The sequence below is a fragment of the Capra hircus genome, chromosome 18, assembly GCF_001704415.2.
Source record: "Capra hircus breed San Clemente chromosome 18, ASM170441v1, whole genome shotgun sequence".
NCBI lineage: Eukaryota > Metazoa > Chordata > Mammalia > Artiodactyla > Bovidae > Capra > Capra hircus.
Window position 1 is genome coordinate 63,341,043 of NC_030825.1, and position 26,091 is coordinate 63,367,133.

The following is a 26,091-nucleotide window of genomic DNA, read 5'->3' on the forward strand; positions in this document are numbered from 1 at the left end:
CTATCCCCCCTCCTCCTTTCCTGCCCCTCCCCTCCTCCGCAGTAGCCAATGAGCGACCGCCGGTCCCAGCTCCCGGCGTCGTCCGCCGAGTGAGGCCGCGGGCGCGGGGGGTGGGGGGTGGGAGGCCGGGAGGGGGCCGGGACGCCGGGCTCCGGGGCGGGGGCGGGGGGCGCGGGCACCGGCGACCCCGGTGGCGGCGGCGGCGGCGGCGGCCGGGGGAAGCCGCGGGGCCGGTCATGCGGCTGCGGGGCCCGCGGCCCGGAGCGTCCGCCAAGCCCTGAGCGAGGTGAGCTCGAGGGGAGAGTCCGGGAACCAGATTGCGGGGGGCGGGGGGCGGTCCTCCTGAGGCGGCCGGGGGTCTGGACTAAACGGGGCTGACTGGCTCCTGGGGATGAGATGCCCGCGATCGGACGCCCGAGTTCGGGGGGCAGTGGGCGATGGAGGGGCGTTTAGGCCTGAGGAACCCGGGGGTACGGGGTCCGAGGGTCCCAGAACGGGGCAGCCATAGTCTCAGTGGTCGAACCTCGGAGACCGTGGGCACGGGAGAGGGTGCCGGCCGGATCCTCGAGGGAGGCGGTCCTGGATGAGGGGGGAGGGCCCGGGCCCGGTAAGGGCCGGCCGTGAGTCTGAGAAGGGGTCCTCGGAAAGAGAGCGCACGTCTCCCCAAGATTGAGGGCCTATGGAGTTTGGACTTGGGGCTTGGATAATGGGGACCCCCGGGGATCCAAAAGCCTATATCCAGGAAAGGCGGGGATAAAGAAGGATAAGAAGGTTTTGGGCCTGGGGAAGGAGGGGGGGTCCCAAAGGAGGAAGGGTTGGCGGTTGGAGGAGAATGAGGAGATCTGGGCTGGCCGCTGAGAGTGTGGAGGAACCGAGTGAGGAGGGAGGGGCGCTCCAAAGCGGGAGTGAGAAGGGTGCCGGTGGGCCACGTCCCAGCCGTCTGGATCGGAGGAGCCAGTGGGGGGAGCTGAGGTCAGCTACCTGGGATGGAGGCAGCCCGGGAGACGGGGGTTCTGACGCTGGTTTCTGAGATGAGCGGACTGGAAGGAAAGCGGGCAGCTGGCAGTCAAGCCCTGGAGCCATGGGCCCGGGGATGGGAGCAAGCCGGGGTCCGGAGCTCTGCCAGTCTTAGACTCCTGAATCCCTCAGGAGGTGGGGAGCGGGGCAGGTGGGGTGGAGGCCCTAGAGGCTGGGGTTGGGGGGGTCGCCCAGACAGGGATGGAGGTGTCTCAAGCTCCAGAGTTCTTATTGAGGTGGTGTTGAGTTTCCAGAATTTCAATTTCAAGGCTCCAGGAATTCTGGTCAAGGAGAGTGGGGGCTCAAGTTTTGACTGCATTGTTGGTGGTGTGGGGGAGTGCTGGTTAGGGGTCTTAACTGTCACTGTTAAAAAGGTGATGAAGATCGTGGTATTCAGGTAGGTTGAGGGCTCCGGTTGAGATAAGATGGAGATCCCAGTTTGAGTCCCCCAGATCATGAGACTGTGTGGTTTAGGGAGTTCTTGGGAAAGGGTGAGTGTGGTGGCTAAGGGATTAGGAGCACACTGGAAGGAAATCTCCAGATTTAAGATTGGAATTTTGGAGGCCACAGCCATGAACTTGGGAGCTGTCCTGTTTTGAAGGTCCAGGGTTAGGGGGATCCGGGTTCCAGGTTGGAGGTTGAAGAGGGTCTATGATTAGAGTTCTTAGCTGGGGGAGCTGGAGTCCAGACTCTCTGGGAGGGGATTTGGGGATCTTGTAACGAGAATAGGGATTGCAGACTTCCTGATGTGGGTTTTAGAGTTCAGAGCCCTGATTCCTATTGAGCGATGGTCACTTGCTCTGAATAGGATACTGAGAGGTGTGTGGGGGGGGGCGGGGGTGGGATTCCCAGATCATGGTTTGGACATTCTGAAGTCTCTAGCCAAAACCCTGCTCCAGGTCTCTAGGCCCCAATATCCTGGGAGCCAGCAGCCTGTGATGGAGTTCTAGCACCCCAGGTTCAGAGGCTTGCAAGGATTTGGGATGGGGGTGGTTAATGTTCTGGAATCTTGAATCTGGGTCGTGGTCCACGATTTCAGATTAGGATGCCAAATTGAGGTCAAGGCACCATACCAGGGTTAGAAAGTCAAGGTCTTGCATTAGAATTGGACATTAAGTGTCAAGAGAAGAGTCCAGGGACTTCTCTGGTGGTCCAGTGGCTAAGACTCTGTGCTTCCAGTGCAGGGGGCCTGGGTTCAATCCCTGGTCAGGGAACTAGATCCCACGTGCCACAACTAAGTAGTTGGCAAGCTGCAACTAAGACCTAGGTCAGTCAAATATATATATATATTTAAAGAGTCCAACTAGATATGGGAGGCTTGAGGTCAAGGCCAAGGTACAGGGTTAGGGTCCTTGGTTAACGACCCACTTGGGGCATTTCTGGTTCCTATTAAAAGCTCAAAAGAAAGGGGTCAGGGTGTCAGGTCTGGGCATGGAGTTGGGATTGGTGGCCTAGGTTAGGATTTCTAGACAAGTTACTGGTCCAAATCCAGGCTGGAGTCACGGGTCAGGACCAAGGGGGCAGATAGGAGAGAGTTCCGTTCGGGGGGTTGCTGGTTCTGGCCCAGGGCCGGTGTCCCCCGTGGCTGCATGCTGTCTGGGGGACCCCAGCAGCCCCAGCGGGGCTCTCCACTGGAGCTCCCGGTCCCTCAGGCCCCGCAGGGCGCCCCCCGCCGCTGAGGATGAGTCACTGCAGCAGCCGCGCCCTGACCCTGCTGAGCAGCGTGTTTGGTGCGTGCGGCCTGCTCCTCGTGGGCATTGCCGTCAGCACAGACTACTGGCTGTACATGGAGGAGGGAACCGTGCTGCCGCAGAACCAGACCACCGAGGTCAAGATGGCGCTGCACGCTGGCCTGTGGCGCGTCTGCTTCTTTGCAGGTACAGGCCTCACCTGCCCACCAGTCAATTGTCCCTGCCTTTGCATGGCACCCGAGAGTCCTCATCCATAGTTCCCTCCCATGGGTGCCCGAAACCCAGAAATCAACCCCGTTTCTCTCCTGGACAGTCACATGTCTACCTGGAGATTCCATTTCTAAGTTTTGCCGGGTGGCCGCATTGCGGAAAGAATCCGCCCGCCAGTGCAGGAAGACGCAAGAGACGTGGATTTGATCCCTGGGTCGGGAAGGTCCCCTGGAGAAGGAAATGATAACCCACTCCAGGATTCTTGCCTGGAAAATCCCATGGACAGAGGAGCCTGGAGGGCTACAGTCCACAGGGTTGCAAAGAATCAGACACGACTAAGCAGTGGAGTGCTCACACACACACGCACACACACACGCATTCAATTTCTAGTGCTTTAGTCCCTGGATCTAAGAACCCCAATGATCACACAATCTCCAGGTCCCTAATCCCCAGTAACCCCCTGGAGCCCCCAGACCCAGAGAAACACTAATCCTAGTTCAGAACTTGTCTCCTGGACAGTTCCAGTGTTGAATGGGAAGGATAAAGAATATCTATGCCTCCCAGCTACTACGGACAGCGCTCTTTCTAGGAATCCTTTCCCACCTCAACCCCCAGACCTTTTCCTCTTTAGGGACCCAGGAGACCTGGCCCATAACCCCTTCTTACTTGAGACTCTGGCTTCCAGCTTGTCTTCCTCCATCCAACGGTCTCTAGGGCAACTTGCAATAGGAGCTGATAGACTCCTGCCCATACCCTTCTGTAACCCCCTAAGAGGAGCACAAACATAGTACAGAGTAATACAGAGTAGACAGACACGAATCCCCAGGACATTCCCATCCTGGGGTCTCTTGACTGTGTGTCCTGCCCCTGACCGCCCTGCCTTCTTATCTCCCCCACCCCCCCAGGCCGGGAAAAGGGTCGCTGCGTGGCCTCAGAATATTTCCTTGAACCAGAGATCAACTTGGTGACGGAAAACACAGAGAATATTCTGAGTGAGGGGAAGCACGGGGCTGGGAGGGTCAGGCAACCAAGGGACAGGGTGACAGGGCGGGTCCTGGGGAAAAGGGCAGGCCAGTTGGCGCTAGTGGTAAAGAACCCGCCTGCCAATGCAGGAGACTTAAAGAGATGTGGGTTCATTCCCTGGGTAGGGAAGATCCCCTGGAGGAGGAAATGGCAACCTGCTCCAGTATTCCTGCCTGGGAAACCCTTTGGACGGAGGAGCCTGGCGGGCTACAGCCCATGGGGTCACATAGAGTGGTGCGCACAAGAGAAGGGATGGAGCGGAAGGGAAGCAGTGCAGGCTTGAAAGCAGTCAGAGTGGGTGCATGAGGAGGTGGGGCCAGGTCGAAGGGGCGGAGCCCGAGAGTGGATGGAGTCAGGAGCTAAGGGGTGGGGTCAAACCAAGGGGGTGTGGCCTGGGTGAGGGGGCGGAGCCAGCAGTGGACGTTTCAGAAAGGGGCGTGGGGGTGCAGAGATGAGGAGGATTCAGAGGCAACCCCCAGAGAGTCCCCCCTCACCTCCGTCTTTCTTCCTACCCTTCCCCCAGAGACAGTGCGCACAGCCACCCCCTTCCCCATGGTCAGCCTCTTCCTCGTGTTCACCGCCTTCGTCATCAGCAACATTGGCCACATCCGCCCGCAGAGGACCATTCTGGCCTTCGTGTCCGGCATCTTCTTCATCCTCTCGGGTAAGCCCAAGGAAAGGACTGACAGGCTGCAGGACCATTTCCGGTGCCAGGAACCTGGGGCTCTTCCTCCAGTAAGACCACTACTTCCTTGTTGGGTAATCCTGAAGGAATTGCAAAGCCTCTCCCAGCCCCACTTTGCTGCTCTGTGGAATGGAGCATTTCTCAGCGAGCGCTTCTTGGGTGCTAACCGGGTGCCAGGCTCTGTTCTGATACAACAACCTTGTGAGGCTATTAATAACCCCATTTTACAGTTAAGGAAACAAACACTCAGCGGATTGAAGTTAGGGCCATACAACCAGTGAGAGGCAGAGATGGGACTCAACCACACACATTTCGCCTCCAGAGGCTGTATTTTTAACCACTCCTGATATTTTAGCAATTAACAGTTTGCAAGGCTCTTTATGTTCTGTGCAACGTATTACTGGAACATTTTTCAAACAGAAAACTCGAAAGAACCCTGTACCCGCCACTTAGAGTTGATCATTACCATGTCACGGGATTTGCTTTATTCTGTATCTGTCCATCTATCTTTCTACACATCCGTCCATCTATTTTATTATCATCTAAAAATGAATTTCAGAGCAAGCTGCAGGCATCAGTACACTTGACTCTATAGATTCTTTACCATGCCTGTCATTAGCTAGAGTTCAGTGTTTCTTTATGGTTACCTTTTCTTTTGAGATTTAAGTCTCTTTAGCATGAGCAATCTCATAAACTTCTCATAACATCTCTATCCGGGAGTTATTATTAGAACTAAAATAGGGATACCGGGTCTCGAAATTGTGCAGGGAGTTGCCTGAGATACCAGTGTAAGCTGGTTCCCCAGAGACTCAAGTGTCCTGAGCTCCAGAGGAGAGCTCTTTCTGAATTGTTCCTCTCCTCCAAATTTTAGTTCAGTCCAGTCCAATTCAGTCCAACTCAGCTCAGGTCAGGTCACCTCTGCTCTGACATACTTAACTCCATCAATCTGGCCCAACTGACCCCAATCTATTCTGACTCAGTTCTTCAGTTCAATTCGAATTACTTCAACATGATTTAATTAAACTCCATTGGGGCCCTTTTAATTCAGTTGATATTTTATGAACAGAGCCCACTGTACATCTCGGTCCCGTTACATCCCCTGGGGCCTGCACTCAGCCACCTCTTTGGAGTCGGCTCTGCAGATGACTGGAGATGGGTCTTCAAAAATCCCCTCCCCCAGTCTCCTCCCTGCTCCTCACCCAGCTTTCTCTGGGCTAAACCTCCCCCATGCCTCCAACCTAACCTGACAAGACCTCTTCCCCAGGAAAGCAGGGTGCAACCTCCGTGCAAACTTGAATCACAGCATGCGGAGCCAGACACCAAGCTAAAATAAGACATGTATCATATCACCATTTCAGAGTGTCAAATGGAAAAATTGTAGCCTAGAGAGACAGAAAGTGGGGCAAGGGTAGGGAGCATGGGGACTTTGATTCAACCCACCTGAAATGTTCGAAGGAAAATCCTATTGTTTGTGATTTACAGAAGTGAAAACCAAAGAGGCGATAAAGCTGATAAATGAGTGCTGAGAACACTCAAGGGTGTTCTCATCCCAAAAGCCATTCTTACACCAATGTATCAGGACCTGATTTCCCAAGGTCAAGTTAAGTATCAGCTGGTGCCGTCAGGGCTGGAAATCAGGCCTCTGATGTAACAATAGAGTAATTTAGGGGGATTGAACCCCACTTCCTGAACTTCATTTCATAAACTATGGTCCATGCACCCTACGCAAGGTAGCCAAGGTTGCAGCCTGTAGTGGCTGAAGGCTCATGCTGCTATGAACCTAGAAAGACCTGGGTTAAAATCCTGCCACTTACTGTGTGAGCTTCAGCCTTCCTTTCTGGAGCTGTTGACTGGGCAACCTTGGTCAGGGGAGGGAAAACTTTTTGCTCAGGGCCAGAGAGTAAATAGTCTAGGCTTTGTTGGAGTGCCAAAGCCACCAGAGGGGGAGCAGTGGGCCTAGCTGTGTTCCAATAATCCTATTTAAGGAGCCTGAAATTTGAATTCAATCTAGTTTTCATGGACCATGAGATTTTATTCTTCTTTTGTCTTTTTTTTTTTTTCCTAACCGTTAAAAAAAATGTAAAAATCACACTTAGTTTGCAAACTGTACAAAAACAGGCAGCGGGACCAATAGTAGTTTTCTGACCCCTGGTCTAGATCATGGATGTGAAGGCCCAACCCAGGGCCTGGTTTATAGCAGTAAGTGCTCAGCACGTGGTCGTTTTAAAGAAATAAATGCCTGCTCCCATATGTCCATGAATAGTAGTAGTAGCGACAGCAACCGTAATAGAAAACAGTTAATTGAGTGCCACGGTTTGGGGAAGTTCTAAGTGCTTTGTGCAAATTAAGTTATTTCTTTTTCTTCACCTCCTAAGGCAGATGCTATTTTTATTCCCATTTTCCATTTGAGGAAACGGAAAGCACTCAGAAGCTGAGCTGCTCCATAGTAGAAGCAGGATTCCAGACCGGTCTTTCACTCTGGCCTTCTACTGCCCCACCACAATTAAAAGTCATAAAGACAAAGGGGATTAAAAGAGAGGAGAGGCTGGGGACTTCCCTGGTGGTCCGGTGGCTAAGACTTTACAGTCCCAGTGCTGGGGGCCCGGGGTTCCATCCCTGGTCAGGGAACTAGATCCCATGCGCCAGCAATGAAGATCAAAGATCCCACATGTACATCTAAGACCCAGCTAGCCAAAAGAAAGGAAGAAAGGAAAGGGTGGAAATAGTACCAGTTTCTTAGGTCTTGGAGTGGAATGTAGTAGTGCAAACACCTCATGTTCCCAGGGAGGAAACTGAGGCTTAGAAAGAGACAAGGGTTGACCGAGGTCTGGTAAATGGTGAGGTTGACATTCAGTTTTGGAGAAAGTGGTGGGAGGGCTGGGGAAGGAAAGGGATGGGGTGTTGATGATCCCTCAGGGACCTGTGTTGGGAATGGACTAAAAGGAAAGAGATTGGAAAGGGAGGAGGCTTATGCATTGGCCCAGGCAGGAGCGGATAAGGTTCTAGCTGGGGAGGGAGACGGGAGGATAAAGGTGACTGGATGGCTTTGAGAAAGAAGGATGTTGACAGAAGAATCAATAGAACCAGATGACTGGGTATAATTGGTGAGAGTAGGGGGAGGAGGCTGAAGTGACATTGGTTTCCTTTTTCCAGGTCAGATGAGGCAAGCTTCCTGTGCCTGGCTCATATTAACCCCTGCTCCTCAAACATGTTCCATGTGTCTGCTCCTTCATTCATTCACTCATCAAACAGTTGCAGAACCATCTTCTATGCCGTGTCTTTACTGAGCACTGGTGACATGCTGAATCTTAAATGGCAATCTTCATGCAGTCGGCCACAAAACAGCTCCCAGCTGCATGCCCATCAATGCTGGTCACACAACACTTAAATCCCTTCAGTGTCTCAGTGCGTTTCCGTTGCACTTAGAATACATCTCAACTCCTCACGCTGACTTACAGTGTCTTACATGATTTGACTACTGCTCAGACTTCTGGTCTCATTTCTTGTAACTCACTAACACTTTCTCCATTGCTGCACCACCTTTGAAAATGTTAATGTCAACCTCACTTTTACAGTCATTAACCCTCCATGCTTGGAAGTCTCTTTCTGCTAATTCCCAACTTTCCCTCTTCAGATTTTCTTTCTCTGACAATGGTACCCAGTGTTGCTTTGCCCCCACTGTACTACCCATCAGCTTCCCTATTTGATATTTGCTTCATAGCACTTATTGCTAGTGTCATCTTGATCATTTTCTGCCTCCTTCTTCCAGAATGTAAACTCCAAAAGGCAGGAAGGGACTTTCCTGGTGATCCAGCGGCTAAGACGTTACACTCCTCCTGCAGGGGGCCTGGGTTTGATCCTTGTCCAGGGAACTAGATCTCACAAGCTGCAACTAAGAGTTCACAAGCTGTAACTAAGGAAAGCGCCCACGTGCCACCAGTAAGACCCAGCGCAGCCAAATGAATAGATAAATAAAAGGCAGAGACGTGCCCATGCTTGTATCTTCAGAGCCTAGGTGAGTTGCTGGTACAAAGTCCACAATGAAATATTTGTAGAAGAGATCCCTGATAAAGAAAGTTCAGGGCATTCTGAGAAAAGGGAAGATGCTTTAAGCAGACAGAGTAGGGTGCTGGAGAGGGTGGGAGTGACCAGAATTTCAAGAGCAGGTGACATCTAAATTGATGCAGAAAGGGCGAGGGGGAGTTTTTCAAGTAAAGAGAGAAAAGTGCCTGGTACAGACATGAAATTCACAGCGTGTGTTAAGACTCTAGAAAGCGGTAAGACTGAGGGAGCCGCCCATGTAGCTCTCCATGGTCCTGAAATTCTTTGTTCTAAATCCAGGTTGTTCCTATTCAGCTTGGAATGTAGGTGATTCTTGCCTTCTGTGCTCTAAGAATTCTGAAGCAGATGTAGTGGAGTGGGGAGGGAGAAGACTGGATTACAGAGAAAGGATGAGGGACGGGAGAGAGAAAAAAAAAGGGGAGGAGAAAAAAGGGCAAAGAAGGTTATTTTTAGAGAACCAGAGTCACCCTAAAATGCCCAGGAAGGAGAAATAATGACAAGAACAGCTTCTGACATTGTGTTTAGATAACTTTCAATCACTAAAAACAAGAGCAAAAGCAACAACAAAAAGCTCCTTCTCTTCAGAAACATTTGTTCCCTTCTCATCAACCCTGCTCCTGACTCTCTGTAGGGAGAATGTTTGTCTTATAGAACTGAAATGTGAAACAAGGGACTTGAGGTGAGGCAGGAGTGGTTGGCAGGTTTTCAGATCAAAAAGAGCTTGGATAATCAGACTGAGGAATGCATGCTTTCTCCCATGGTTACCAGGGCACCGAGAAAGGATTTTGACAAGAGATGGACAGAGTCTGATATGGGTTTTATTTAATTATTTAGGCCAGGGATGGAACCCAGGCAACTTGCAGTGGTAGGGCAGTATCCTAACCACTGGACTGCTAGGGACCTCCCTGGTATGAGTTTCTAGAAAGAGCCAGTATCTGAAACAAAACAAAACCGTACAGGACTTCCCTGGTGGTCCAGAGGTTAAGACTCCACTTCCCAGTGCAAGGCGTGTGGGATCGATCCCTAGTTGGAGAACTAAGATCTCACATGCCTTGAAGTGTGGCAAAAATAAGAAAAGAAAGAAACAACAGTTTCTAAAATAGGAAGACAGGTTTGAAGGCAACAGGCCAGGCACAGGGAATAAGCCTCAGCTGTATTAGAGGACTTGGGGACAAAAAAGGGATTTTAGATTTATGAGAGATTCGGGAAGGAAAATAGACATGACTTGATAACTGACCATCCTTCTTGGATGAGGGGAGTGGGATTAAAAGGACTCCCCTGGGCTTCGCCGATGGCGCTAGTGGTAAAGAACCCACCTGCCAATGCAGGTAGATGGAAGAGGCGCATGTCCAATCCATGGGTCAGGAAGATCCCCTGGAGAAGGAAATGGCAACCCAGTCCAGTATTCTTGCCTGGAGAATCGCAGGGACAGAGGAACCTGGTGGGCTACAGTCCATGGGGTCTCACCGAGTTGGATATGAATGTAGCAACTGAGCACACACAAGCCCTTTGTTTGTTTTAACTACCATTTGAAAGTAAGTTGCAGGCATCACTAAGCATTTTAATATGCATCTCTTAAGAGTAATGGCATTTTTCTACATAACTACAAGACCGTTATTAAACCTAGAAATTTTACAGTAAGTCCATAATATAATCCATTCCATTTTCAAACTGTCCTAGTCATTCTAAGAATGCCTTTTATAGCTTTTCCCCCAGAACCAGGATTCCATCTAAGTTTATGCATTGCATTTAGTTAATTTCTCTTTTAGTCTAGACTGGTTCTCATACTATATTTTTTACAACACTGACTTTTAAAATATATTTCATTATGAAAATATAGAAAGGATAGTATAGTGTGCCATGTACCCTTCACTCAGTTTCAACAATTATCAACATATGGTGAGTCTTTTTTTAGTCAAACTTGCCATATCTCCCTGCTGCACTTCACTACAGAATTTTAAAGTCAGTCTCCAGCATTAAACCATCTTATCCACTAATATTTCAGCACATCTCTGAGAAATTAGTACTTTCTTATTTAACATAACCACAGTGCCATTATCTGCCCAAATAATGAAGAATAGCCACTTCATATAAATTAATTTCTAGCCAGAGTTCAACTTCCCCATTTGTCTCATAAATGCCTTTTAAAAAATTTTTACAATTAGTGTGTTGGAAACCAGGATCCAAATTCCACTTGTGCATTTAGTTGCTAGATCTCTGAAGCCTCTTTTAATCTCTAATAGTCCCTTTCCTTGTTTTTTTCTTGCCATTCATTTGAAGACATCTAGTCATTTGCCTTATATAATCTCCACACTTTTGATCTTTCTGTTGTGTCTTTGTGTTGTGATTATAATATGTCCATCCACTCTATGTTTTCCTGTAAAATTGTAGATCAGATGCAGGTTTGACTTTGGGAGTGAGGGGGGGTGCAAAAATACCTCTTAGATAGGCAGTGTTATTAAGTCCTATTGCATTGCATCAGGAGACATAATACTATCTGTTTGCCTCTCTTTTTGAGATGTTAAGATCAATCACTGGCTGAAGTATTATAACTTGGCTCGTAACATTGTCCTTTTGAAATCTACAAGACAGGATGTCCTGTCTACACCCCACATCCTGCATTCTGTTTGCTTGTTTCCTTGTGGCATCATTTGACTTCTTCCCCTTCCTTTGTGTTTTCTGTAACCGGCACTTATGTCCAAGGTAGAGACTTGATTAGATTCTAATTAAATAGGTTTGGTAAGATTTAGAAGTGGTGCCGTATTCTTTATAGCCCATCACTTCAGGTAGCAAATAATATCAAGTTGTTCCCAGCAGGAGTGGGAAAATGTGTGACCCCTTGGTAAAGGGGGTGATCATTAGCGCTCTCCGTTGGGAAGGTACATTTTCCTCTTTACCATGAGTAAACCATTTGCAGGGTAACACTTTTGAATCTTCAGGGGGTAGAATTCCTGTTTGGGGATGCCTGTTTTATTTAAAGTTTGTTGTTTTGGCAAATTTTTAAACGTACAGAAAAGTTGCAAGAACAGCACAAAGAATTCTCACGTTTTTCACCTGGACCAGTTTTTAACACTTTGCCACCTTTGTCTTTTTCTCTGTCTTATGTGTATATCCGTCAGTTCGGTTCAGTCACTCAATCATGTCCAACTCTTTGCAACCCCATGGACTGCAGCACACTAGGCTTCCCTGTCCATCACCAACTCCCGGAGTTTACTCAAACTCACGTCCATGGAGTCTGTGATGCCATCCAGCCATCTCATCCTCTGTCCTCCCCTTCTCCTCCTGTCCTCAATCTTTCCCAGCATCAGGGTCTTTTCTAGTGAGTCAGTTCTTTGCATCAGGTGGCCAAAGTATTAGAGTATATTTGTATATATGGGTATATATCTATATATTATTAATACATTATATTACCATAGATAACCACTTGAACATAAATTGCAAACACCTCACCCTTTTACATTTTTTTAAATTTTTGCAACGTTGTGTTGGTTTCTGCCATACAACAATGACAATCAGCCATAATTATACACATATCCCCTCCCTTCTGAGCTTCCCTCCTCTCCCCTCATCCCACCCCTCTAGGTCATCCCAGAGCACCAGACTGGGCCCCCTGTGCCACACAGCATCTTCTCACCAACTATCCATTTTACACACACTAGAAACACTTCACTCTTAAATAAATCAGCATCAGATATCTCCTAAGGACGAATATATTTCCTTTCCTAAGCATAGCTGCTGCTGTTGCTAAGTCACTTCAGTCGTGTCCGACTCTGTGTGACCCCATAGACGGCAGCCCACCAGGCTCCCCCGTCCCTGGGATTCTCCAGGCAAGAACACTGGAATGGGTTGCCATTTCCTTCTCCAGTGCATGAAACTGAAAAGCGAAAGTAAAGTTGCTCAGTCGTGTCCGACTCTTCGCAACCTCATGGACTGTAGCCCACCAGGCTCCTCCGTCCATGGGATTTTCCAGGCAAGAGTACTGGAGTGGGGTGCCATCCCCTTCTCCACCTAAGCATAGCACCATCATCATCCAATTCAGGAAGTTGAACATTACTACAGTTTTACAGCTAATTTCAAATTTCATCAATTGTCTGCACGCTGCCCTTTTTGATATTTTAAACATTTTTGGCCTCTCTCAGTCTTGGTTGCCCCTGGCAGGCTTTCTCTAGCTGTGGCAAGCCGGGGCTCCTCGCTAGGTGCGGTGCACAGGCCTCTCAGCGCCGGGGCTTCGGAGCATGCGCTCTAGGCTCTCAGGCTTCGGTAGTTGTGACGCACGGGGTTAGTTGCCCCACAGCACCCACACTGCCTTTTTTTTTCCCCACTGGCTCCACCCCGGGGCCTGTGGGATCCCAGTTCCCGGACGAGGGATCGAACCCCAGCTCCCTGCAGTGGAAGCACAGAGTCTTAGCCACTGGACCATCAGGGAAGTCCCCACACTGCCCTTTATAGTCCGTTTTCCCCCTGATTCGGGATCTAGGCTAGGATTCCCCTCTGCATTTCCTTGATGTATCTCTTTCGTCTCCTTTCATCTTTTATATAGTTCCTATGCCTTAAAAAAAAATCTTTCATGTTGACGTTTATTTTTGAAGAATGCAGCCGGTGTTTGTAAAACGCCCCACATTTTCTCCTGGAGTGGATCCAGGTTACACATTTCCAGCAGGGACACTGCATAAATGAAATAGTGGCGCGATCCCATCAGGAGGTCGGGGTGTCCGTTTGTCCCACTGTTGGTGATGTTAGCTTCAGGTACTTGGTTCAAACGGTGTCTTTCAGGCTCCTTTATTATATTTCCCAAGTATCTTTGTAACGAATAGATATTCCACGAGAAGATTCTGTCGTTCAGTGTTTTAACGACCGCTGATGATGCTTGCCTGCATCCTAATATCATTGTGCGCGTGTGTGCTAAGTCGCGTCAGTCGCGTCTGACTCTTGGGGACCCTATGGGCTGCAGCTGTTGCTGGGCACAGGCTTTCACTAGTTGCAATGAGTGGGTGCTCCACTCCAGCTGTGGTGCTCAGGCTTGTCACAGCGGTGGTTCCTCTCGTGCAGAGCACGCACTCTGGGGCCTGGACTCAGTAGTCATGGCGCACAGGCTTAGTTGCCCCGTGGTATGTGGAATCTTCCCGGGTCAGGGACCAAACCTGTGTCCCCTGCATGGGCAGGCGGATTCTTCACCACTAAGCCACCAGGGAAGTCCTGATCTACTTTCTCTGTCTACGGATTTGCCTATTTTGGACATTTCCTATAAATGGAAGCGTACAATATGTGGTCTTCTGCATCTAGCTTCTTTCACTTAGCATATTTTCTAGGTTCCACCATGTGGCAGTATAAATCAGCACTTCATTCCTTTTTTTGGCTGAATACTATTCCTTTATATGGCTATACCACATTTTGTTTATCCATGCAGTTGATAGACATTTGGGTTGTTTCCACGTTTTGGCTATTATGAATAATGCTGCCGCAAACATTCCTGCACAAGTTTTTGTGTGAGCATATGTTTCCAGTTCTCTCGGCTAAATACCTAGGAGTGGAACTGCTGGGTCATATGGTAATTCTATCTTTAACGCTTTGAGGAACTGCCAAATGAAATTCCGATACTTTTTACGTGCCACAAAATACTCTTCTTTCGATTTTTTTTCAACCACTTAATCATGTGAAAGTGATTCTTAGCTAGTAGACCATACAGAAACAGGAGGTGGGCTGGATTTAGCCCTGGGTAGGGGGGTCGTTTTTTGCTCACCCGTTTCATAGGCAATGGAAGGAACTCAGATTTATTCTGGGTGTGATGGGCACACAGATGTTTGTTTGTGTAATAGGATTCTGGGGGAAGGTGCTAATGAGGATTACGGAGATTAATTTGGGGCTGGGGATTTTACTGCCTCCTTAAGCCATCTTTAACAGATTCCTATGTGGCACAGCAGTAAAGAATCCACCTGCCAAGGCAGGAAACACAGGAGACACGAGTTCAATCCCTGGGTCAGGAAGATCCCCTGCAAATGGCAACCCATTCCAGCATTCTTGCCTGGAAAATCCCATGGACAGAGGAGCCTGGTGGGCTACAGGGTTGCCAAGAGCCAGACACAACTGAGCACACACCCATTGCAAGCCACCCTTGTATGGCTACTGTTTAAAAGAAAGTTCACCTTGGGGCTTCCCTGGTGGTCAAATGGTTGACTCCAAGTTCCGATGTACAGGGCATGGGTTCAATCCCTGGTCAGGGAACTAAGATCCCCCATGCCACTCATATAATATATATATGTTTATTTTATACACATATATATGTTAGAAAAAGAAAGTTCAGCTTGAGGAAGTAATACTTGCCTTTTAAAAATTCTCCAATGAGACGACTTCTCTCCATTTTCCCCTGTACCTCTGTATCCTCAACTCTAAACAGAGATAAAAATGGTACCTACTTGAAAGTGTATTGTGAAGTTTGAATGAGTTAATGCATATGAGACACTCAGAATGGTGCCTGGCACAGAGCAAGACCTACACAAGCAGCTGGCATTATTGTTGTTGATGTTATTATCCATACAGCCTTAGTTCTGCTTCATCCTCCCCTGCCTTGGGCCTATCACAGCTCTAGCATTTCTTCCCTCCAGTCCCTTCCCACAACCCATCAGCCCCCAAAGGATCTTCCAACACTGCAGTCTGGCCTTGCCGTCCCTCTGTTCCCAACATTCCATGGCTCCCTAGTGCCCTTGCCATCAATGCCAAGCGCATCAGACTGGCATTTGAGGCTCATCATGGCAATGCCCCTGCCCAACCTTCTCTGGCATTGTTTCTGGTGGCTGTGGGCCATGTTTTTGAGCTGCATGGATGGGTCAGTTCAGCGTTCCCCCTCCAATTCTGGTTGGAACAATGCTAGTCCCTCTGCCCTGCCTGGGGTGGTATCAAGGTATTCCTGCCTCATCCTTGGGGATTTAGGACAAAATCCAGCTTCCAGGAAACTTTCCTTGACTCCTCCACCCCTGCCTCCAGGCAGCTTTGGTGCCTTTTCTGGACCCATGGAACTTTATGCTACTATTCCATCTGCAAATTTTTTTAAATTAATTTTTCTGGTGCACCACACAGTATGTGAGATCTTTGTTCCCTGACCAGGGATCAAACCAGCAACCCCTGCAATGGAAGTTCGGAGTCTTAACCACTGGACCGCTAGGGAAGTCCCTGCGCCACCATTTCCCTTACGGTACTGTCACCATGGATGTGACTGCTGACCAGTGTCCATATTTGCCTTCCGCAACTGCACTGTGAGCCCCTGGATGGCAGATTAGGGATGCAGGGGTGGGGGGAGGGAGGAGGAGGCTGTTGATTTATCTCTAGACTCCCTGCACCCAGCCCAGGACCAGCCCACAAGGGACTTCAATTGATGGGAGCTTCCCAGGTAGCTCAGACTGTAAAGAATCCACCTGCAGTGCAGGAGACCCCGGCTCAAGAAATTCCTCTGGAGAAGGGATAGGCTACCCACTCCAGTAGTCTTGGGCTTCCCTGGTGGTTCAGACAGTAAAGAATCCACCTGCAATGTGGGAGACCTGGATTTCATCCCTGAGTTGGGATGATCCTCTGGAGTGGGGCATGGCAACCCACTCCAGTATTCTTGTCTGGAGAATCCCCATGGACAGAGGAGCCTGGCGGGCTACAGTCCCTGGGGTCACAGAGTTGGACACAACTGCATGACTAAGCACAGTCCAGGATAGAATGGGACGGGGGTTGGGAGGAGAAGACGGCAGTGGGATTCAGGGGGCCTGGGGCTGGGGAAAGGGGTCCACTGCCAGTGGACCAAGGGCATCCCTCTACTCCCCCAGGCCTCTCCTTGGTGGTGGGCTTGGTTCTTTACATTTCCAGCATCAACGACGAGGTCATGAACAGGCCCAGCAGCTCGGAGCAGTATTTCCACTATCGCTACGGGTGGTCTTTTGCCTTCGCAGCATCCTCCTTCCTACTCAAAGAGGTGATGTCTGTGGGGCCCAGACTTCAGAGTTTTGAATGGGGACCGGTGGCAGGGGCGTGCGTGATTCCTGGGTCCAGGAGGAAGAGGAGGCTGTGGGTTAGACTGTGGATTAAAAGGAGGTGGTGGCTGAGGTCCTAGCCCCCAGGTCCTGGAGGAGGAGGGTCTGGGAGCTCCAACTCTTGAGGTCCCAGGGGAGAAGGGGCTGCCTGGACTCGCAGATCTCTGGAAGGATGAAGCAGGGGACTCTGACTCCTGGGGTGGGGGACGGTGGGGAGGGAGGAGGAGGCCGGGCCCCTAGTCCCCGGCTTCTGGGAAAGGAGGAAGCTGGAGGCCTGGACTCCCAGGTCCTGGGACAGCGGGGCTTGCGGGCCTTGGCGGGAGGGGGAGGGGGGGGGCGGTGCGCCCGGGGTCAGCCGCGGGGACTCTGGTCTTGCACTCCCGGGTCCTGGGAGGGCGGGGCCTCGCCTTGGGGGCGGGGCCAGCCGCGGGGACTCTGGTCTTGCACTCCTGGGTCCTGGGAGGGCGGGGCCTCGCCTTGGGGGCGGGGCCCGGGGCCAGCCGCGGGGACTCTGGTCTTGCCTTGGCAGGGAGCCGGCGTGATGTCCGTGTACCTATTCACCAAGCGCTACGCGGAGGAGGAGATGTACCGCCCGCACCCCGCCTTCTACCGCCCGCGTCTCAGCGACTGCTCCGATTACTCGGGCCAGTTTCTGCAGCCCGAGGCGTGGCGTCGCGGCCGCAGCCCCTCCGACATCTCCAGCGACGTGTCCATACAGATGACACAGAACTACCCTCCTGCCATCAAGTACCCCGACCACCTCCACATCTCCACCTCGCCCTGCTGAGGCCCCGCCCCGGAGCGCCCTGCCCCTCCTCCACCTCCTCCTCCTCCTCCTCCTCCTCCTTCTCCTCCACCTCCTCCTCCTCCTCCTCCTTCTCGTCCTCTTCCTCCTCCTCACGGGTCTCGTCGCCACCGCGCGGCTCCAGCGCAAGTCCCGGGACACCTCGTCCCACGGGGAGGAAACTGTGCGCGCGTTAGCCCCGCCCCGCTGCCATAGCCCCGCCCTCTTCCCACTTCCAGACTCCTCCTCCTGGAAGACACGCCCCTTTCCCTGGGCCCCGTCCCCAGTCAAAAGACTCCCAGGTTCCCGGGTTCTTCGCTTGCAGCGGCCGAGCGCGCCCACCTCCAAGCAAACCGCCCCAGTTACCTTTCACCTCGGCCGGGGGCTCTGGGCTGGAGAGTAGGTTTTGGCAGCCGCCAGGAATGCCAAACATCCTCTTCTCCTCTCTGCCTCGGCTAGCCTCTTACTCGGCCCAGTCTCACCTCCAGACCTTCGTGGTCCTTGCGTGCAGTGAGTGCAGCGGGGGAGGCCCTTCTTACTCCACCCCACACCCCCACCCCATCTCTAGGGTGGGGTGGGGGGCTGGAGGCCCCGGGTATGGTTAACCTGGCCTCCCCCGCCCCCCTCCCCACACATGGGAGACCCCGTTCTGTCTCACCTGCTGGACACGTCTAGGCCTTCTGAAGGCTACCTGCCTTTTCAAGGGCGCTCTTTAACAGATTTTCTAGCTCTCTCTCAACTGACCTTGGCTTCTTTTTCCTTCCTCTTCCTCCTCTGTCTCCCGGCCTCCTCACCACCCGCTCATCCAAAGCCCCCCCTAGGAGTATCCAGCCCCCCCACACCACGCGACAAGAATGGAGACCCTAGGGTGGAGGAAAGTCCTCCACGCCAATTCCACGCCTGTGCTCGCCTGTCCCCCCTCGAGGCCCCGTCGTGGGAGGGAGAGGCAGTAGCGGGGGTCGACACCCCCCAAACCTCGAAGTCTTCCATTTTCTGGCACCTCCCCCTTCATTGAAGTCCCCTCCCCATCTCAGATCCCCCAGCTCTGGCCTTTTTCAAGGGTCCATCCGCCTCCTAGGACAGACTGGGATGGGGGGTGGGGGTTCACCAGAAACTCACCCACTCCCTTATTAGGAGAGGAGGGGCGAGGTAGCACAGTGTTGTACACGGAACCATAAAGGCCCCCTGGGTGGGGGGAGGGGGGCAGGGGAGGGATGGGGGGTTTTTAGTTTGCATCTTAGGGGGGAGGGGGGAGGGGGACCGCAGCAGTTAACCTGTCTTTACGCAGCGATTTTTAACGAGGCTGGGGGGAGGGGGGCTTTGGAGATGGGGGAGGGGTGGGGGGGCCTGGCTCTGTTATTTACCGTGTATCATATGTAAATACCGACAGAAACGTCAATAAACTTTATTTCAAACACGTCTCTGCCTGTCCGGGGGTGGGGGCGTTGGATACAGAGGACAAGTCTAGGTCTCTAGAGGGTATACCTGTGTGTGGGGTGCGGGCGGGGCAGGGGTGGGGAGCTGCTACAGAATCAAGTTAGTTGTTTCTTAAACTGCTTAATCATCACAGTTATTAACAGTCGCACTTTATAATTCAGTCCATGTAAAGCGTGTAGGACAGCAAATGACACAGGTCAGGATCAGTACAAGCTAACTCGATATCACTGGCCAGGGCTTCCCAGGTGGCTAAGTGGTAAAGAATTCACCTGCCAATGCAGGAGCTTCAGGAGACATGGATTTAATCCCTGGATTGGGAAGATCCCTTGGAGGAGGACTTGGCAACCCACTTCAGTATTCTTGCCTGGAGATTCTCATGGACAGAGGAACCTGGTGGGCTATAGTCCACGGGTTGCACAGAGTCAGACACAGCTGAGCACACAGTATGCATGATAGCGACCACTTACAGAACTGTTACTATTACTCACTTTTCTTGCTTCATTTTTAAAAAGTTGTTCTTTTCTTTTGGTTGTGCCCCAGTGCATGGGGGCATCTTAGTTCTCCACCAGGACATGCTCTCTGCAGTGCCCTAACCAGCGGATGGCCAGCCAGAGCATTGCCTGCTTCATTTAATTTCCTCCCCAAGCTCGCACATTGGGTTTATTGGATTCCTTTTGCAGCTGGGTCCATAGAGGTGAAATGATTCACCCAGGGTCACACAGGTGGAAACTGGCAGAGCTGTGAGTGGCAACTAGGTTCATCTGGTTCCAAAAATTAAGCTTCCTTCCTTTTGCACCAAGGAGCAGGGGCTTTTCCTAATGCTTGGTGACGCTATTGAGAGATAACCACTATCATTTGTTGTATCTACTCTCTATGGAAAACCACATGCTTTGCTGCCATCCCTGATCTCAGGAGACATTCCCAGCAGCCCTTTAGGTAGGGCACAGACACACAGACACATTTTACAGGTGATGGAGGGAGGCTCAAAGTGGGCTCCAAGGTCTGTGATCCCACCTACTACACTGAGGGATTGAAAATAGCCTAAATGCTTGATAAGCTTATTCTTGAAATGCACTGAAAAAGAAACAGTTCTAGCACTTGGATTCCTCAGCTCACCTAGATTTAGCCTCTAGGGGATAATCAGAAGAATTTCTGCAGCCTCTACCACATCCTATAGTGGCCACGACCCCATTGATCAAGCTACCGTTAGGTGTCAGATGCTGTGCGGAGCCTTTTCATTTATCAGCTCATTGGCTTCTCCCAGACATCCTCTAAGTGAGGCATTCCAAAGAGCCCCATTTTGAGGATGGGGAAACTGAGACTCTGAGAGGTAAGGTCACCCAGCTGGAAGGATGCGAGGGAGCGTTCACACCCAGTTCTGCCAAATTCCAGCATCTACTCTCGAAGCTGCTATATTTTACTTCAAATTTGATGCAAACTCATTCTGTGACCTTGAGCGAGTCTTTTAATCTCTCGGGCTTCGGTTTCTTTTTCTGTTTTTAAAAAAAAAAAGAAAAAGGAGGAGGGGTGGGGTAGCAGAACTCCAAATCCCGAAATCCCTCGGGAACAGAGACAGTGGTGGGAGTAGGTGAGCAGGAGAGACTTAAGAGTCAGCAGGATCAGACTCCCCGAGGGAAATACTCTGAGTCATTTTCAATGATTTCAGGAATTTCTGGAGGTCATGCTCAAGAACTGGGAACAGCAAATGCGTTTTGGCTTCTTCGTCAAGATGAATTGATTCCTAACGGCCACTTGGAAGCACAGTGTTGAGAAGGATTTGCCCAGTGGGAAAGACTGTCCCCCAATCGATTGGTGCTGTCTGCCATCCTGTTCGTTTCGTGCTGTCTGTCTTGCGTGCAGGATTAGCCGTTGTGGTGCAAGCGCTGAGGTATCTGCTGAGTTTTGTCTGGAACTTAACAACAACAAGTCCATGTTCGTTAAAATAAAAAATTAAGCTAATGTTTTTAGTGGTTCCAATTTGACATTTGAAAAATACAATAGGACTCCATAAAGATTTATTTTTTTGAAAGGAATACTGTGGAAAGTCTGTCCTATTTCTGACTTCTTGACATCCAGAAATACCCTTCGCCCTAAGGTATTATCATCTCTTACTGTGTAATTTCGAGAATACTATATGCATATTTAAGCATATATATCGTTGTTGCTGTCTAGTTGCTCAGTCATGTCTGACTCTTTTGTGACACCATGAGCTGCAGGCTGCTGGCTTCATCTATCCATAGGATTTCCCAGGCAAGAATACCAGAGCAGGTTGCCATTTCCTTCTCCAGGAGAATCCTCCTGACCCAGGGATTGAACCGGCATCTCCTGCTTTGCAGGCAGATTCTTTACCACTGAGCCACAAGGCGGTGTTTGAGTCTTCATACAGGTGAATCTGTGGGCCAGTGGCAAAGAACCCACCTGCCAATGCAGGAGACCCAAGAGACATGGGCTCAATCCCTGGGTGGAGAAGATTCCCTGGAGTTGGAGATGGCAACCCACTCCAGTATGCTTGCCTGGAAAATTACATGGACAGAGGAGCCTGGCGGGCTACAGTCCATGTGGTTGCAAAGGGTCGGATACAGCTGGGCTGAGTGAACGCAAGTATTCATGATAGTTATTTTTCACTAAAGTAAGTTTGTTTATGCTAGCATGCAATGAATTTACTATTTTACTTAAACAATACATACTTTAAAATCTTTTGAACTTGAATTTTGAATATGCTACATGTTGATAGACACAAACAAAATTTTTCTTCAGTGTCTGCTACAATTTTTAAGGGTAGAAAGGGGTTTTGAGGGCAAAAGTTTTCATCATTATTGCTATATGCCATGGAGGCAATATATCAGATGCAGAGACTGGCCTGTTTTTTTTTTTTCAAAGGCTGTGCAGTGGTCCCTTGAATGGAGGTAATTTCCTTTAACAATAAACTCATTTTTATTACAAATGTAATACTTAGTCATGATTTTCAAATTTAAAGAGCCAGAGAAGGATAGAAAGAAAAAAGAATTACTTTTTTCTCATTTTTCTCAATCCCAGTTTTGATCCCCAAGGGGGAACAATTTTTATCAGTTTCTTCTAGATCAGCGGTTCCCTGCTCAGGGTGATTCTGTCTCCAGGGAGCATCCGGCAACATCTGGGGACATTTTTGGATGTCACAACTGGGGAGTGGGTGTCATTGGCATATCGTGGGACCAAGGATGCTGGTAAATGGCCTACAATGCACAGGACAGCGCCCCCCCCCCCCGCCCCACCAACAAAGAATGATCTGGTCCACTAGTGCTGGGGTGGAGAAAAGCCTTCTTTAGACATTATTTGTTTATATGTTCTCTCCTGCTTTTTTTTCCTAACCTTCATTTTTATTAACACAAATGATATATTGCTAAATCAATTTTTAAAAGTGACTCAACTCATAGGGGATTAGGGATCCCTTTGAACACCAGATAAACCCCCCAGAAAGCAATATCCATATTTACAATCTTTTGTACATAATTTCAGGAGCTTCACAGTCACTAAATGAGCCCTGCCCGAATCCCCTGGGTGTGGGATTTTTGCTTGCTGCTTTGTCTGTTTTTTACAGATGTACTTGCTCACATATTTTTGGCTGCACTGGGTCTTTGTTGCTATGTTTGGGCTTTCCCTAGTGGTGGCGAGCAGGGGCTACTCTCTGCTTGGGGTCCTCGGGCTTCTCACTGCGGTGGCTTCTCTCGTTGCTGAGCACAGACTCTAGGGCATGTGAGCTTCAGCAGTTGCAGTGTGCAGGCTCAGTAGTTTTGGCTCCTCGGCTCAAGAGCAGAGGCTCAGTAATTGTGGTGCTTGGGCTTAGTTGCTCCGTGGCGTGCGGGATCTTCCAGGACCAGGGATCGAACCCATGACCCCTGCCTTCGATTCTTAACCTCTAGACTACCAGAGAAGCCCCAGCTTTTATTTTCTGGCCATGCCACGCGGCATGTGGGATCTGAGTTTCCCCACCATGGATCGAGTCCTGCACCCCCTGCGGCGGAAAGGCAGAGTCGTAGCCACTGGACCACCGAGGAGGTCCCCAAGGATGTGTGATTTTCAAATCCCAGCCCTAGAGCACCCCATCCAGAGAGAGAGATCACTAACTTTGCACCCCTCAATCCCTTCTTAGACAAGAGGACAAAGGGGCAGAGAGAGCAATAATTTGGTTCTGGGTCCTTTAGGGAGGCAAGGCAAAGCAAAGATTGGAACTCGGGCCACCTGACTCCCCAACGCTGGAATATTTCCACTTCACCCTGAATGAGGACGTTTTAGAAACGCTGATCTTCTCTTCCTGGTACAGCGGGGAAACACGCCACCAGCACTCTGTTCCTCTTGAGAAAACACAAAAGGCCCAGCTGTTGTTGATGAGAAACACTCAGGCACCTGGGAAAAAGCACATTCAGGATGTGAGGCGGGGAGAGGGCTTGGGCAGGGACTGCTGGGGGGTGAGGGACCCTGAAATATGCAGCCACTCGCTTCCTGAGTCATTCAGTCTTTCCTTCACCCATCCATTCATTCTGCATCTGGGAGCTGCTGCTTCCCGTCGACCAGGGCTGGGTTCTGGGGGACACCAGAGTGAACTAGACCCCTGCTTGTCCTGAACAGCTCCTTGCTCTACTGGGGGAGCCCGACTGTTGGACCAGTCACAATGCAGGGTGACTGTGCTCTAATGGGAACACTACCAGGTGTGGAGGAAGCGCGGTTGTAACACTTGATGCAGCCTTGAGAGGTCAGGGAAGGCTTCCTGGAGGAAGAGGCAACTCAGCTGGATCTTTAGGAGCAAGTAGAGGGTTTGTCATACAGATGAGTGATGGAAAGGGAGTCTGGAAAAGGGAGCCACACTCAGAAAACTTGAAAGCATGAAGGAGCTGGACACGGTAGGGAAAAACAACTCCAGCTTGCAGGAGGCGTTGGGGAGTTTCCTGGTGGTGCAATGGTTAGGAGTCTGTGCTTTCACTGCTGAGGGCATGGGTTCAACCCCTAGTCAGGGAACTAAGATCCTGCAAGCCTTGCAGCATGGCCAATAAAATAAAAAGGCTCCCTTGTAGGAGGCAGCAGTGGGGTGGCATAAGATGAGACTGGTGACCTTGGCAGAAGGACACAGGTGAGGAGCTGAGCTTTCTCCCCTGAGGGGAAGAGGGGGCCATCGGAGAATTCTGAGCAGAGGAAGAACAGGACAGTTCTGAATGTTAGAAAGGGGCCAAGTGGAAACTGGACTTAGGGAGAAGGGAACCAGTGGTAGGAGCTGATGGTACAGTCCACCCAGGAGCAGGTCAGAGAGGAGGAAAGGGGAGCAAAAGGGACACCGGAGGGAGACGAGTCTATGTACAGGGTTGTGGCTGGTTGTGAGGAGCAGGGGAGGGAAGACACTGAGGAGGCCCCCTGTGAGTTTCACGGTGCAGTGATTTACAAGGCATACTAGTTACCTGTGCTGTATAACAAGTTACCACACGCACGAGGGCTTAAAACAACATGTGTTTACTATCTCACAGTTTACCGTGGAATCTCATACAGTTCAACAGGGGTCTTACAAGCCTGAAACCAAGAAGTCGGCTGGCTGGGTCCTCATCTGGAGGTTCAATTAGGAAGAGATCCACTTCCGCTCCCTCAGGTTGAATAAAATTCATTTCCTGAGGTTGTGTGACTGAAGTTCCGGTAGCAAGTTTTTTTTTTTTTTTGCCTTGTGATCTTTTCAGAACCTTAGTTCCCTGACCAGGGGTTGAGCCCAGGCAGGGCAATGAAAGTGCTGTGTCCTAACTGCTGGACTGCTAGGGAACTCCATGTTTTGATTATTGACTATAGCTGTGCTATGAACATTGGAGTGCACGTATATTTTTGACTTAGCATTTTCGCTGGATATGTGCCCAGGAGTGGGATTACTGGATCATATGATAATTCTGCTTTTAGTTTTTCAAGAAACCTCCGTGCTGTTCTCCAGAGTGGCTGCACCAACTGACATTCCCACCAACATTCCAGGAGGGCTCCCCTTTCCCCACACCCTCTCCAGCACTTCCATTCTAACTAGCGTGAGCTGATTCTTGACTCTTTCTAAAAGAGACCACCTGCCTGGGTCAGGCCCACCCAGGATAATCTTCCTTTTGACTAACTTCAAATCAACTGATTAGGGACCTTAATTACACATGCAAAATCCCTCCCTCTTACATATAACATAATCTAATCACGGGGATGGCACCACATCCTATTTTATAATCCTGCCCACATTCAAGAGGAGAGAATTCTACAGGGGTGTGTGCACCAGGTGGTGGGAATATTGAGGGTCATTTTGGAGTTCTGCGTGCCATATGAGACCAGGGGGTGTAAGGCTGGAGGACCTGCTCAAGGTTAGGGGCTTGGCAGACCTATCTCTGAGCCTACAGCTTCTAGGTCTCCAGGTTAATTCCGTGGGAGACTGCGGTTAATCCAAGATGAATTCAGGAGCAAACTTAGAAATGAGAGCTGAAAGGGTCCATTTTCTGCAACACCCCTCTGAAGAGTCCTTCCAGGAGCTGAAGGCTCGTTCAGTGGGTCTAACATTTCTAGGATGCAGAATGAAATTCAGAGATGCTGGATTTTATTTCTTCAAAGGATAAACATGTGATCCAGACATTCCACCCCTAGCTATAGGTACATCCAAAGTGCAAGTGCACGTTGCTGAGTCGTGTCTGACTCTTTGCGACCCCATGGACTATACAGTCCCTGGAATTCTCCAGGCCAGAATCCTGGAGTGGGTAGCATTTCCCTTCTCCAGGGGATCTTCCCAACCCAGGGATCGAACCCAGGTCTCTCGCACTGCAGGCGGATTCTTTACCAGCCGAGCCACCAGGGAAACCTGCTGTACATCCAAGAGGCATGAAAAAATGTTGCCACAAAAAAGTGTACACAAATGTTCACAGTAGCGTTACTCAAGTGGCCAAATCCAGAACTAACCCAAATATCCAATAGACAAATGCGGTGTATCCATACAATGGAATATTATCCCGCAATAAAAGGAAATGGAGTACCGATACAACATGAATGAACCTTGAAGACATGCTGCTGAGGGAAAGAAGCCCATCACGAATGAACAGATACGATTCCCTGTATATGAAATGTCTAGAACCGGCAAATCTATCCAGACAGAAAGTAGACTAATGATTGCCTAGGGCTGGATAGGGTATGTGGGGAGACGGAGGG

The 26,091-nt window shown here is 50.2% G+C and overlaps 1 protein-coding gene across 1 annotated transcript; it reads left to right on the plus strand.

Moving 5' to 3' along the window:
• On the plus strand, nt 219-18,671 carry CACNG7 (calcium voltage-gated channel auxiliary subunit gamma 7). Its single transcript, XM_018063037.1, has 6 exons — nt 219-286; nt 2,670-2,894; nt 3,824-3,910; nt 4,465-4,605; nt 16,494-16,639; nt 17,227-18,671. The coding sequence occupies exons 2-6, from the start codon at nt 2,699-2,701 to the stop codon at nt 17,482-17,484; spliced, it is 828 nt and encodes a 275-aa protein (XP_017918526.1). The 5' UTR covers nt 219-286; nt 2,670-2,698; the 3' UTR covers nt 17,485-18,671.

Excerpts from the sequence above, each read along its gene's own strand:
- CACNG7 (XM_018063037.1), top strand. The coding sequence starts at position 2,699 with ATGAGTCACTGCAGCAGCCGCGCCCTGACCCTGCTGAGCAGCGTGTTT. Across the intron at positions 2,895-3,823 it reads GCGCGTCTGCTTCTTTGCAG|GCCGGGAAAAGGGTCGCTGC; the intron begins GTACAGGCCTCA and ends CCACCCCCCCAG. Across the intron at positions 3,911-4,464 it reads AAACACAGAGAATATTCTGA|AGACAGTGCGCACAGCCACC; the intron begins GTGAGGGGAAGC and ends CCCTTCCCCCAG.